The sequence below is a fragment of the Euprymna scolopes genome, chromosome 44, assembly GCF_053919585.1.
Source record: "Euprymna scolopes isolate OS-2025 chromosome 44, ASM5391958v1, whole genome shotgun sequence".
Classification (NCBI taxonomy): Eukaryota; Metazoa; Mollusca; class Cephalopoda; order Sepiida; family Sepiolidae; genus Euprymna; species Euprymna scolopes.
Genome location: NC_136525.1, coordinates 54080858 through 54095836, shown reverse-complemented (window position 1 = coordinate 54095836; position 14979 = coordinate 54080858). Strand labels below are relative to the sequence as shown.

Below are 14979 nucleotides of genomic sequence, written 5' to 3'. Positions count from 1 at the left end.
ATGACAATTAAGGATGTAATATTTTCTTTTTTTACTTAAAACAACATATTTAAAAAAAGTTGATCTGTTGACTATATTTTAACAAGCTCTGAACGTTATTATATTGCCAATAACACAGCACAGCAATACTACTGCCAAATATGACCTCGGTTCAAATCAAACAATCTGTTTTTATATTTTTAAATTTTCCTTTTTTTTTTTTCTTTTTCTTTTTCTTATAATTTTTAGGTGATTTTACGGTTACTGACTTTCAGCTCTTTATTTCCCAATGAATCGGCGTATTGTTATGGTAAGGAATTTTATTTATCTTTGTTTTTGTTGGTCTCCCCGACAAAGGGAGGATGGACCTGTAAATTCACCCTTGTCTGTTCGTACTTTTCTCAATAACTAAGCCTTGGAATTTTTTGAAATTTTGCACAAACATTAAACATGATATGAGTAAAAAAAAAAGTATGGATTTTCCGGGAAAACTCCGGTTGCTCACCCTAGGTGTGCCTTTCTGATTAAAATGGCTAAAATTGACAATTTTGTGCTTATTAAAAAAAAAATTGATGTCTTGAATTTTTATAAAACTTTCTGGAAAGTTGTAACTAACTGATTTCTATATAATTTTGTTTGTCTCCATACTTTGCGATAACTCTTGGGTGTGCTCCAGGGGCTCTTTTAGGGCTAATAAAAACGCTCCATTTTTGGGACTATTTTACTATATTTGTCCAAAATTTTCTGTGTATGTCTATTTAGCAGTTTTGCATGGTGTTGAACTCAAATTTAAATATTTTAAGGCCTTGGGGACATTTGGGTCTAAATGGAGAGGGGGGCGGGTCAAATGCTGAACTTAGTCATTTTTTTTTTATTCTTCGTTCACTGTGCATGCTTCACTTGTTTATGTTTAAATTGACATTCTCTATTTGTTTACAACATGCCGACGTGAAAAAAATAAGCGTCCTAATTTTTAGTGTTGCAATATTTTTTTATTTATTATTTTGCATTTTCACCTCAAACAAAGCGCAGTGCCACTTGGATGTAGAGGGCTACTATTTGGCATGTAATTACAGAAATACTATGTAGGGAGTTGAGCTGCAAGATGTCTGTTTACATTACACTTGAACTTCTGCATGTCAGTACAGTCAGGGAAGGGGATTTCAAAGTCTAGCTGTCTGAGGGAAGAAACTATTAGGGTAGAAGGCTTTCTGGCATCTGGGGATCTCTACTGTATAGGGGTGGGATTTAGCTGCTTGTCAGGGTATTTATGCAAAGGGGGTACAATGGCTTGTAGTTCGTTGTTGGAGCACAGAAGAGACGTTGCCTCCGGGCCTTGATAAGTGGTGACCCCCATGTAAAAAAAAAAAAACAAAAAAACTACGAATAAAATACTTGTAAAACATGCAGAGGAATGCAACATTTCATTGATGGGACTGACATGCAGAAGTTCAAGTGTAATGTGAACAGACATATTGCTGCTCATCTCCCTTTATAATATCCTGCAGCTTACGTCCCTGATAGTAGCCCCCTACTTCAAAATGGCACTGTCTTGGTTGGGGTGAAAATTGAAAATAAAAATGGGTTAAAGCCTAGCTGATAGTGTAGTGACTCTCTTTTGAACACTGTCTAAGAATGAGACGTAGCAGATGCACCAGCCCATATGCAGCGACAATATTCCATACATGGGATAATGTTAGCTTTGTAGAGGTGTGAGTAGTCTTCTATGAAAGTAGATTTATAGCAATTAAGCTACACAGAGAGAGTCCATTAACTACATTTTATTTTTTTTATTCACATTTGAATTGACGTTAATTATTTGTTTACAACATGCAGATGTGAATAGAAAGTATTTTATTATTTAAAAAAAAAAAAAAACGTCCTAATGTGAAACTTGCTCCTGGTGCACCGCAACGGATCCCTAACTAAAAACTAACTGTAAAATTGTTTATATATCTGAATTAAAATCCTGATAAAAATTATGTAAATCGATAAAACATTTTATTCAGGTTTTATTGAATTTATTTTATAATTAAAAAAAAAATTTTTTTTCTTTTTATTATATAATAGTATTTTTTTTTTTTTTTTTTTTTTTTTCAGATTCTGAACGAGTTTTGAGAGCGAAGAGTTTATGTCTAGAAATTTTAATCAAAATAACTTCCACGGTAAGTTGTACTTTTTTTTAATATTGGGAAGTTATATATAAACTCCCATTTGTGTATTAAGCAAAGCTCCTTGTGTAAACAAATTGAGCTTAGGAATTTGGACAATGTCGAAACATTGTTAGTTCACTACCCGCATAGCAGTAGCCAAATAGCGCAACGGTTAGAATCTCCGGTTGTTTCGATCCTGGCTTGAGTAGGTTGCTTATCTAGGTGAACTGATGAGCTGTGATACAGATAAACAGTACTGTATGTGGATGACTCTCTCTCTATATTAGGGATGGGACGATTCCAATATTTTTTCCGATTCTGATACAATTACCGATTCCGTATTAAATTCCCAATTCTGCTACAATTACTGATTCTGATTCTTTATAAATCTCTAAATATTTAACTATAAAGTTGTTATTTTTCACGATTACCGTAAAAAACATGTTTCTCAACTGTAAAGATACACTTGTGAGGGATGATCGATCGATTTTAGTTTTACTAATCATTTGTAATCAATAAATATTCATTATTTTAGTATTACTATCAGCAGTAGAAAGAATTTTTTGGCCCATCAGGAAGACATCCAGGCTCTCCTAGACCATGTGAACTCAATAAGACCATCGATACATTTCACAATGGAGAAAGAAAAAGATAACCAACTGGCCTTCCTTGATATACTTATATCACGCACAGAGCATGGGTTTAAGACATCCGTATATCGCAAGCCTACCTTCACCGGACAATACCTTAACTTCAACTCCCATCACACATACAGTATCAAACATGGAATCTTACGCTGCCTACAACATCGAGCAGAGACAATAAGTAGCAACACCATTACATACCACCAAGAAATGGTCAGGTTGAAGAATACCCTCCATCGTAACAACTACCCCGATAGCATACTATCCACCAGACGTGTTAATAGTATAAGAGAGGAGAATGAAACCCAAAAACCACCAACGGTCTGCCTACCATACATACGAGGCATCTCCGAAAAGATTCAGAGAATATGTGCCCCCTACAACATCAGGACGGTATTCAAGAGCGAGTCAAAACTCAGACGACACCTGGTACGAGTGAAGCCCTGCATGGAGGAGAACATGACCAAAAACTGCATATACTCCATCCCATGCAGTTGTAGAAAGGTTTACAAGGGTGAAACATACCGTCCCCTCAAAGTAAGGGTGGAAGAACACCGAAAAGCGGTAACTAAAGGGGAGACGGAAAAATCGGGTATAGCCAACCATGTATGGATGGAGAGGGGGGACCATCGTCCCCTATGGGATGAAGTAAAAATAATAAACAGAGAGACCCACTGGAAAGTGAGAAAACTTAAAGAAACAGCTCACATACTCGGACATAACAACCTACTGAGCAAACCAAGCGTAGAGCTGAATGCAATTTTGACACCTCTAATAGAAAGAGAAAACCTTGAATAACAACATAGGTTTAACATTAACAAAAACCAACTAAGAATTGTCCTAGTGACATATGAAGGAGCGAGTGGTCCTAGACGTTGTTTACAGTTACCCAAAGGTGCTGAGTTCAATCCTGAACGAAGGCAGTGAAAAGTAACATTCAAAACAGAGAATCAGCAACTATGTCCCAGAGCCTAGCTGGAGTCTGAACACGGTACCCCCGTAAAAATTATAATAATAATAATAATAATAAAGGGTTGGGTTCGAGACTCCTAACAAACGGTTCCCCAGTTCGATACAAAACACCTGATGAAGGCCGGAGGGCAAAACGGCCGAAACGTTGTGACAATAACAACCAAGATGAGGAATCTCAATAAATGAAGGATAATAGTTGAGTCTTACCAAGGTTAAACAAAACAAACCATTTCTTACCCCAATACAATACAAAAGTGGATTGTCCTTTATATATATACTAGCGGGAGTACCTGGTGTTTGGAGTGTGTTTCTGAGTGTGTGTGTGGGGGGGGGGGTCAAAACAACTTGCAAAAAAAGTTAGCCGGGTGTTTGGAGGTGTAAAAGAAAAAAAAAGTTTTAGTAGAAAGGTAGGCTTGAACCCCGAACCTAACCATCTCGACCACAGAAATAGATGAATTGATAAGTGTGTTGACGTTTATAAAGCGAAATTAACAAGTGTGAGAATGTTAAGTCATGTTATGTTTGACCTAGTTTTGTGCTGGAATTTACGCGGCGATCAAAAAATATCTCGAAAATAGCTTGTGAAAGTCGGGTAAATTAAAGATAGCTTTGACCAGAGTTCCTTAGTCGTAGATATTATTTTTTAGGCAGAAGATATCTCACTACTGATGCAATTCTCTATCTATATAAAAGCCAAGTACGTCCAAGGATGGAATACTGCTGCCATATCTGGGCAGGAGCTGCTAAAAACAGCCTATCCTGCCTTGACAGAGTACAAAATAGACTTCGTGGCTCTACCTTGCAACCTCTCTCCCACAGAAGGGACGTTGCGATCCTTTCCTTGTTTTATCGTTATTTCCATGGCAGGTGCTCGTCTGAACTCCAATCTCTGGTCCCCCTCACCAATCTTTCACGAAAAACACCGTCTAGCCGAATCCACTGTGAAAAATTTCCCCCACGCTTTAGCTGTGCCTTAATCAAAACGTGAATTCCATGAACAAAGCTTCTTTCTTAGAACTGCACGCCTGTGGAACTCTGTTCCGTCTGCCTACTTCCCACCTGACTACAACTTGGATGTGTTCAAGTCCAACGTTAACAAATTTGTAATGAACCGCCCCCTTAAGTAAACACTTCATCAAATCTCCACACTAACCCCCCCCCCCCCCCGAAAAATGAACGTTACGTGAAAAATGGCTTAAATAACACTGGTTCAATATTTAAATTTAAAAAATCGAAAAAAAAAAAAAAGAAGACATCTCACACCACGATTCGAACCCAAAACGTTTAGATAATGAACCAACGTGCTAATCAACTGAGCTAAAGCGACGTACATGAAATTTGTTCAGTTTTTCAACTATTTAAAGTAAATCAGGTCATGACATCATCTGGCGCATGCGTAGAACTGTTCGTCGTCACGAGGAGACCGTTTTTGTTGACCCCCCACCCGTCGAAAATTGTCGATTTTGGGGTGAAAAAATGAACGTTTTCGGCCAATTTTTCAATATTTTTTGAGCGAAGGATGGAGCTTCAATATGATATCGAGTTTGTGAATTTTTGTTGTGTCTGTCGAAAGTTTTTAGCAGACACACAAACATACACACATACATGCATTTTCGCTTTTATATATATAGACTAGCATGGCTACCCGGCGTTGCTCGGGACTGTATAAACAATGAAAAACAAAAGCAGATATTGAACATATGTTTTATTCTTAGGGGAGAGGAATCTTTCATCTCAAGTTTTAGCGTTACAAACAAACATTTGTCTTTTATATATATAGATAATGACAGGTTTTTTGGGGGCCCCCCTCGAAGATAACTGATCAGTTGACCAACTTCTAGTGGTCCGTTTGACGTAAAATTTCGATATTTGTCATCCGGGTGATGGGGCTTCGATATGATACCAAATTTGTCAAGTTTGGTTCCGTCTTTCAAAAGTTTTAGCGTTACAAACAAACATACATACATACACACAGACGTTTGGCTTTTATATATATAGAAGATATATATTCGGATCCTTAATTCAATTCCGGTAATGGAAATATATGCAACTAAGCAGATTAAAAATAGTATATATATATATATATATATATACACACACATCTATAAATTTGTTTTTTTTTGTGTATTGATAATCATATTAAAAATCCTTTTTTCTATTTATTTAAAAAGAAAGTAAAATTTTGTTATATATGGGTCGTAGAATTGCATCTAGCTAACTTGCATATTCTTTTGAACATTCATTTGAATTAATTCCTTATTCGTTTTTTTCTCGGTTTTCTGATGGGATGATCATCTTCACTTAACTATTACGTGTAATTATATTCATGCAGATATTCTACATGATTTAAACTTGTGTAATATTTGCATAAAAAGGTTATAGTAAACACAAACCTCTTTCTATATATATATTTATGTATGTGTGTGTGTATATATATATATATATATATATATATATATGTGTATCTAAAAAATTTTGCCTACCAAACTCCTCTGTCAGTTTTTGGTCTACAGACATGAAACTTATTAATATATAGGGTATTTGAACCCATGCGAAACTTTATAATTGGGTTTTAGCCAGGGAAAATTGGTGTGAAAATTAAAAAATTGAATTCGCCAGGTGAAGGTTGAAGGACGACATTACGAATATGCATGCATAACGTAATAGCTATTGGTTCATGTTTTAATGTTTAGCCTTGCAGCAAACATGTCTTCATAGATCAGGCATTAATGTCAAAGGAAAAAAGTAAATCGTAAGCTAAACGTTTTGATTTTGATTCTCTGTAGTCATTTTTTAAAAAACTTTTGAAATCATTACTATATATTGGGTCGAATAAAATTTAATAAATACGAAACCCGCATTTATCAAAATATCATATTTGAGCGTATTTTACGACCAAGCAATGCCGGGCAGCCTGCTAGTCCATAATAGAACTCAAATCAGGCTTTAGATCAACTGCATGTTTCAGGTGTCTTTGCCTGAACTCTGGAATCTGTAAAGAATTTTAAAAAGAACCCTTCCATGGAGGTAACATGCTCTCGTTTTGTCAGCCATGACCAGACAGAAGACTTTTATAATCCACAATTATTTTCTGAGTATCGCCAGCACTGACGATTGAATCGATGACCAAAGGATAGCGTCTGTCTGCAATCATATTTTTTGTGTATTCTTTAAAAAATTATATTTAAAATTTTAAAATTATAATATAGGTGAATGTCTATATTTAAAAAAAAAAATTATATTTAAATTTTTAAAATTATAATATAGGTGAATGTCTATATTTAAAAAAAAAATAATATTTAAAATTTTAAAATTATAATATAGGTGAATGTCTATATTTTTTTTAAAATTATATTTAAAATTTTTAAAATTATAATATAGGTGAATGTCTATTTTTTTTTTAAAATTATATTTAAAATTTAAAAATTATAATATAGGTGAATGTCTATATTTTTTAAAAAAATTATATTTAAAATTTAAAAATTATAATATAGGTGAATGTCTATATTTTTTAAAAAAATTATATTTAAAATTTTTAAAATTATAATATAGGTGAATGTCTATATTTTTTTTTTAAATTATAATATAGGTGAATGTCTATATTTTTTTTTTAAAATTATATTTAAAATTTTAAAATTATAATATAGGTGAATGTCTATATTTAAAAAAAAAATTATATTTAAAATTTTAAAATTATAATATAGGTGAATGTCTATATTTAAAAAAAAATTATATTTAAAATTATAATATAGGTGAATGTCTATATTTAAAAAAAAAATTATATTTAAAATTTTAAAAATATAATATAGGTGAACGTCTATATTTTTAAAAAATTATATTTAAAATTTTAAAATTATAATATAGGTGAATGTCTATACTTTTTCCATTATTGTCTTACACGTGTTTCGTGATTGTGATGGGAAATATGCTCCTTATATATATTCTCTTTGTTTTTCAGCCAAAAGGTGAACGCGTGACGTTGAAGGTGCTCTCCAAAGATGATGTCCTTAATTATATTTTTACTCTGCTAGCTCACAAGAAAACCTTTATCGCAGCATGTCAATTGCTTGAGGATATGTTACAAATCCGACGAGAGGTTTTGGATCTTCACAAAATAAGTAAGCTTAATTTTTTTTGTTTTTCAGTGTTTTTTTTTTTTTTTTGTGTAAAAAAATAAAAATAAAAATAAAAAATAATGCAGGAGTCACGTCAATGTGCGAAACACATGATAGAGATTTATGGATTAATTTTTTTTATTTTAATATTAAAGTCAAAATTTGTTTTTGATATTAACTCATTAATTTTTAAAAAAATATTAATGGATCAAATTTTTTTAAATACTGTCAATTTTTTTAAAAATATGAACATATCAAATTTTTTAAAAATATTAACTGATCCAAAATTAAAAAAAAAAAAACTAACCAAATCCAAATTAAAAAAAATATATTAACAAATTTAAATTAAAAAAAATATTAACAAATAGAAAATTAAAAACAATATTAACGAATCCAAATATAAAAATATTAACGAATCCAAATTAAAAAACAATATTAACGAATCCAAATTAAAAAACAATATCAACGAATCCAAATATAAAAATATTAACGAATCCAAATATAAAAATATTAACGGATCCAAATATAAAAATATTAACGAATCCAAATATAAAAATATTAACGAATCCAAATATAAAAATATTAACGAATCCAAATATAAAAATATTAATGAATCCAAATTAAAAAACAATATTAACGAATCCAAATTAAAAAACAATATTAACGAATCCAAATTAAAAAACAATATTAACGAATCCAAATTAAAAAACAATATTAACGAATCCAGATTAAAAAACAATATTAACGAATCCAAATTAAAAAACAATATTAACGAATCCAAATAAAAAAACAATATTAACGAATCCAAATAAAAAAACAATATTAACGAATCCAAATAAAAAAACAATATTAACGAATCCAAATAAAAAAACAATATTAACGAATCCAAATAAAAAAACAATATTAACGAATCCAAATAAAAAAACAATATTAACGAATCCAAATAAAAAAACAATATTAACGAATCCAAATTAAAAAACAATATTAACGAATCCAAATTAAAAAACAATATTAACGAATCCAAATTAAAAAACAATATTAACGAATCCAAATTAAAAAACAATATTAACGAATCCAAATTAAAAAAACAATATTAACGAATCCAGAATTTAAAAAATATTAACCAATCAGTTTTTTTTTGTTTTTTTTAGTGAATGACTTACTACTAGGGCCATGACAACAGCATATTCTTTTCCTTGTTTTGATTCTCAGGTACATATCCATTGATATCTTCGATGCTTTTATGTAGAGTGATGTGATCCTCGGTTGATTAATTGTCTAACTGTGTCAGATATATATACCAGAGAGTCAAAACAATGAAAAGAATATGCTGTTGTCATAGCTCTAGTTATAACAACAAAAAAGAAAAACTATATATATATATATAAAATATGCATGAAATGCGCTTGAAACCAAATCACAACGTAATATTAGGAAAATAAACAAATATTTTACTTGTTTGAATTTATCACAAATATATTTTGAAGGTAGCCTTCATCTTCAGTGTGTTGTTTGTTTTTTTTTTCTTTTTCTTCTTTCTTGCCATGTTGTTAATTCTTGTTTCTTCTGTTTTTGCAAGAGTGGTGAATTAGTAGCAACTGTAGTCGCTGAAATGAAGTGGTTGCTATGGAAACCTGTCATAAAAAACGTCACTCACCTCCTTACGGGTTTTTACAGTTTTGAACAGTAAATTCATAACTTTTGTTTTACTGAACGAGAATTGAAATTTTCTTTTTTTTCACAATATAGCTAAAAAAGGTGATCTATAAACTGTAATAACTGTTTGAAATTTGGTCGAAAAATGAGAGCGGTGAAGCTTTAAACAGTTATGACTAAAACTGCTGCTTAACCATATATTCAAAGACTGCCGTGTTTGAATTATATATAGTCATCCACATACAGTACTGTTTCGCTGTTTCACAGCTCATCAGTGCAGCTAGACAAGCAATTACCTCAAGCCAGGATCGAAACCCGACCGCCCAAACGACAGTCAGAGCTTCTAACCGTTGCGTTAATTCGGCTGCTGCTATGCGGGCAGTGGATTAACAATGTTGTGACATTGTCCAAATACCTAAGTTCAAAGAACATCGCTTAATACGCTAATGGTAATTTGTATATCACTTTCCTAGTTTGTATTACTGTACACATAGATTGAAAAAGTTGTCAAAAAACAAATATATAACAAATAAATGTTATCAAAGGCAAGATAGTTACTTTTCTACCAAACTGGATATGATTTTTGTGTGTTTATTCAATGTAACATGTTTATTCAGTTCGAAAAGCATACAGTGTTTACCGATGTATTGGAAAATTCAAGATGGCGCCCGACTCTCTCTTTAACACGGTAAGTTCAGGAAAAGGTTTTATAAATAATAAACTAGACAAAATACTGTTAGAAATTCGCTCAATATATGTTACCGTGACATAAGTTAACATATATTCGGTGGTTTTTTAATAGTATTTTGTCTAGTTTATTATTTATAACACTTTTTCCCAAACTTACCGTGTTAAAGAGAGAGAGTCGGGCGCCATTTTGAATTTTCCAATACATCGGTAAACACTGCATGTTTTTCGAGCTGAATAAACATGTTACATTGAATAAAAATACAAAAAATATATCCAGTTTGGTAGAAAAGTAACTTATCTTGCCTTTGATAACATTTATTTGGTATATATTTTTTTTTTGACAACTTTTTCGAATCTATGTGTACAGTAATACAAACCCCACTTTCCTATATGCTCAACCCAAGATAGGGAGTATTATAGTCATCCACGTTACTATTTTTTAGAACTTTTTATATACTCCCTAGATTATAATATCTACGATTTGCGAACGGACATCATCTCTACATTTATTTATAAAATTCGTGCTATTCCGTTCTGAGTTTGTTGGTGTTTTTCATATAAAAGCGAAACTGAATCGCTTTTATTCGTGGCCAGTACGTGTTGAAAGCAATCAGCTTTGATCACTGTGGGGAATACCCTTCATATCAGACAATTGCTGTTCATTAAGACACTCCCAGATACTCCACCTCTTTTGGGAGATGGTGTGGGCAAACAAATATGGCAGAAAGCTGGAAGCTTAACAGCTTACTGCCAAACTTAACTGCGTGATTTCATTTCTTCGCCTGCGTGAACTTCTTCACTTTCTGCATGTTAACTTTTTGATCGCAAAATTAGAACGTTTTTCAATCCTTTCCCTTCCTGGCCGAGCGATAAAATGTCATGTTTTATTTCACTTTCTTTTCCACCTTTGCGTCAAGGCTTTGAGCTTGCCTGCCTACTACAACTTTTTTTTTTTTTTTTCTCAACACGCACCTCCAAACACCCGGGCAGCCCCGTTAGTCAAAATAAATAAAATAATATTGAGCACTGTCGAAGTAAATACTGAAAATTGATACATTAGATAATAAATATTTACTTTTTTGCCTTAAATTCAACAGCAAATGTACTTTTTGTTGTTAATCCCCATAAAATCTTTCTTAATCTGTTTTCGTTTAATCTTCAGCTAATCTCCGCGGACTTATATCTTGCTTAAGCGATGGGGAATTGGCCAATTTCTGCCGGATTCTTGCCATTACGATATCAGATCTGGATATTTATGAAAATAAATCCTCACGTAAGTTGATTTTATTCTTTTTTAACAACAAAAATTGGATGAAATACGATTCAAATTTAACTGTTTTCAAATTTTTTTATTGTCTGAAATAATCTTTCAAATTCAGTGCTCATTTAGAATTCAATGTACTTTCAAAATAAAAATACAGAAAAAAAAATCTTTACAAACACTTTGATGTACATATCCATCACAGAACGAAGATATCATATTCCAAAAATTACACACATTGATAAAGGATATTCTTTTTCTTTTTTTCTTTTAACTGTGAAAATCAAATTTTATGAGTAAGCAAAAAAAGGACTGTCTCGCATCTCCATCTTGAAAATAATAAGAGCAAAGGCAGATAACTTGTGAGATTGGCGTTCTATAATAGATTCTTTCCTTGAATTGCTAGACTTTGGAATTCCCTTCCTGTTTCCTGCTTTGGATTCATCGGACTACTGTTCTCATCTTGAGTGTCATTTTCGCAACGTTACGACCTTCAGGTGTATGTTGTCGAACTTAGGAATGTTTCTGTCGAACTCGGGAATTTGGCAGAATATCCGCAAGACCTGTGGCGCAGTGGTTAGAGTGGTTAGAAAAATCAATTGTAAAAAAGTGATATTGTCCTGAAGGTTGAAAGTTCAATCCTCAGTGTGGACGACTGAAAAATACAATTGCAAATTACTTAGAACCTCTATCCAGTCGTGGCTGACGGAACAAGGATATGCTACGCTCATGAAGTAAATAAAGAGTTCCGTTCAAAATTCTGTACAAATTCCAGAGTTCGACAAGATACACCTGAAGGAGGTCGGAGGTTACATCGACCAAAATGTTGTGAAAATCAGACCTAAGATGATAATAGTAGTCCGATGAATCCAAATAATATGTAACAACAATTATTCGTGGAAACAATTTCATACATTCTGATTCTTCACAAGTCTCAACTTAGGCCCTTAATATTCATGTGTGGACGGTACCCTTTGGTCAGTCTGGGTGATTTCCCAGTTTAATCATTAGTCTAAGGGTCAGTTCCTCCATGACCTGGCATACAGTGTTGTATGACGTAGCGTTTTTTTCAAACAAAATCCCCCTACAGTTGCTGACGATTCTGATTTTGTGTTTGCAGGATAATTTTCTGTGTATATCTATTTATTTCTTATGAATATACATGAGTGTACACTAAAAATAATTAAATTTTAAAAAAATTGGGGTTTCTTCAAGCAAAGTCATCCTCGAGGATTGCTGCGGGCCTGTCAGACTAAGCAGTAAAAACCTTGTTTCATAAACATATTTTTGGTCCCCCGATAAAAGGAGAGTGGACCTGAAAATTCACCCTTGTCCGTTCGTTTGTCCACACTTTTCTCAAGAACTACGCTTTGGAATTTTTTGAAATTTTGCACAAACATTAAATGTGATATGAGTAAAAAAATAATAGAACGGATTTTCCGGGGAAACTCCGGTTGCGGTCCTAGGGGTGTCTTTCTGGTTAAAATGACTAAAATTGACACTTTTATGCTTATCAAAAAAAATTGATGCTTTGGATTTTTATAAAACTTTCTGGAAAGTTGTAACTAACTGATTTCTATATAATTTTGTTTGTCTATACTTTGCGATAACTCTTGGGTGTGCCCCAGGGGCTCTTTTAGGGCTAATAAAAACCCACTTGATTTTTGTGGGAACTGTATGAACAATTATTTGTTAGGAATTGAAGATACAGAAGATTTGTGTAAAGTTTGGACAATGCACCAGTCCACAAGTCCATCCTTGTCACAGACTAATTGACCAAGATGGACATCAAGACAGTTCCTCACTCTCCTTGTAATCCAGACCTTGCTCCCTGTGACTTTTGGTTATTCCCTAAGCTCAAGGAAAACCTTAGAGGCTGTCGTTATGAGACAATTGTGGAGATGGAAGAGGCTGTGACGAGGATCATTGACACGCTCGGACAAGAGGACTTCCATGTGGCCTTCCAGAAGTCGTTGGAACGGTACGAGTGCATTGCAGCCGGAGGAGATTACTTGGAAGGGGATTAGAGTTTCATGTGCGTACTATCAAAGTCTGGAAACTTCTTGAATGCAACTCATATATGTCAGTGTTTAAAATATTTTTATTTTAAAAATTTTTTTTCAGTCTTTGCACAAAACAAGCAAAAGCGAAGCACCGGATTCGTCAACGTCAGGGATGTTAATCAAGGTAAACGTCTTTTAATATTTTCTGTTTGACAGTTTAACATTTACGCGAGTTTGTGAATCATTTCTTGGCTTTTTGACTGGGAACAAGGTGTAGTATCTGTTCTGATGCTTCACTTTGCCTTTTCTGTCCTCGATCAGTGGGGAAGAAATCCTTCACGACTGAGGCAATTAATATTTTTTGTTCCTATCCAGAGTGGGTCCTGGATATGACCTTAAACTATATCCAGTGGTGAGGTCCCAGCTTGCGGGCTTTGGGGAGGGTGGAGCCACCCTTTAATTGCCAGTGCTCCCAGGTACACCCTGACCCGGAGTGGTAGTACCTGTTAGGGTCCCAACTATGGGTTGAATAGAAATCGACTTGAAAACAACAAATATATTCTATTAAAAAATTTTTCTTCAAAATCTTTGGATTCGGCATTGAATAACCTGAAAAGGGTTGATATGCCGTAAAACAAAAACAACCAAACCAAACCTATCCAGAGTGCCCCTTTTGGGGGAACTGGATTTTGCCAACATTAAAAACCAACCTTGTGTCTAGTTGAAAATTATTGAAATCTTTCGATGATGTCATCATTTGTTTTTTTTTTTCTTGTTTTTTTTTTTTTTTTTTTTTTTTTTTTACAAGGTTATATTTTTTTGTTTTGTATGTAACTGTTTTTTTTTTTTACAAGGTTATATTTTTTGTTTTGTATGTAACTGTTTTTTTTTGTTTTTTTTACAAGGTTATATTTTTTTGTTTTGTATGTAACTGTTTTTTTTGTTTTTTTTACAAGGTTATATTTTTTTTGTTTTGTATGTAACTGTTTTTTTTTGTTTTTTTTTTACAAGGTTAGATTTTTTTGTTTTGTATGTAACTGTTTTTTTTTTGTTTTTTTTACAAGGTTAGATTTTTTTGTTTTGTATGTAACTGTTTTTTTTTGTTTTTTTACAAGGTTATATTTTTTTTTGTTTTGTGTGTAACTGTTTTTTTTTACAAGGTTATATTTTTTTGTTTTGTATGTAACTGTTTTTTTTTGTTTTTTTTTACAAGGTTATATTTTTTTTGTTTTGTGTGTAACTTTTTTTTTTTTTTACAAGGTTATATTTTTTTGTTTTGTGTGTAACTGTTTTGTTTTTTTTACAAGGTTATATTTTTTTTGTTTTGTGTGTAACTGTTTTTTTTGTTCTTTTTTACAAGGTTATATTTTTTTTGTTTTGTATGTAACTGTTTTTTTTTGTTTTTTTTACAAGGTTATATTTTTTTTTGTTTTCGTTATTTTTCAGAGCTTTTATTGGGCATTCCTGAATTGCTGCCTCGATTGGTCAGCATTACAGTTTCCAAAG

The 14979-nt window shown here is 32.5% G+C and overlaps 1 protein-coding gene across 1 annotated transcript in view; it reads left to right on the top strand.

Moving 5' to 3' along the window:
• LOC145268842 (short transient receptor potential channel 4-associated protein-like) overlaps positions 1 to 14979 on the top strand; it is a 97949-nt gene that overhangs the window by 38497 nt on the left and 44473 nt on the right. Inside the window, exons 4-9 of the mRNA XM_080124513.1 lie at positions 229 to 289; positions 2080 to 2144; positions 7707 to 7866; positions 11372 to 11482; positions 13595 to 13657; positions 14920 to 14979. The exon at positions 14920 to 14979 is cut by the window's right edge and continues 9 nt beyond it. Of these exons, the coding sequence (XP_079980639.1) occupies positions 229 to 289; positions 2080 to 2144; positions 7707 to 7866; positions 11372 to 11482; positions 13595 to 13657; positions 14920 to 14979 (520 nt within the window). The remainder of the gene's footprint in view (positions 1 to 228; positions 290 to 2079; positions 2145 to 7706; positions 7867 to 11371; positions 11483 to 13594; positions 13658 to 14919) is intronic.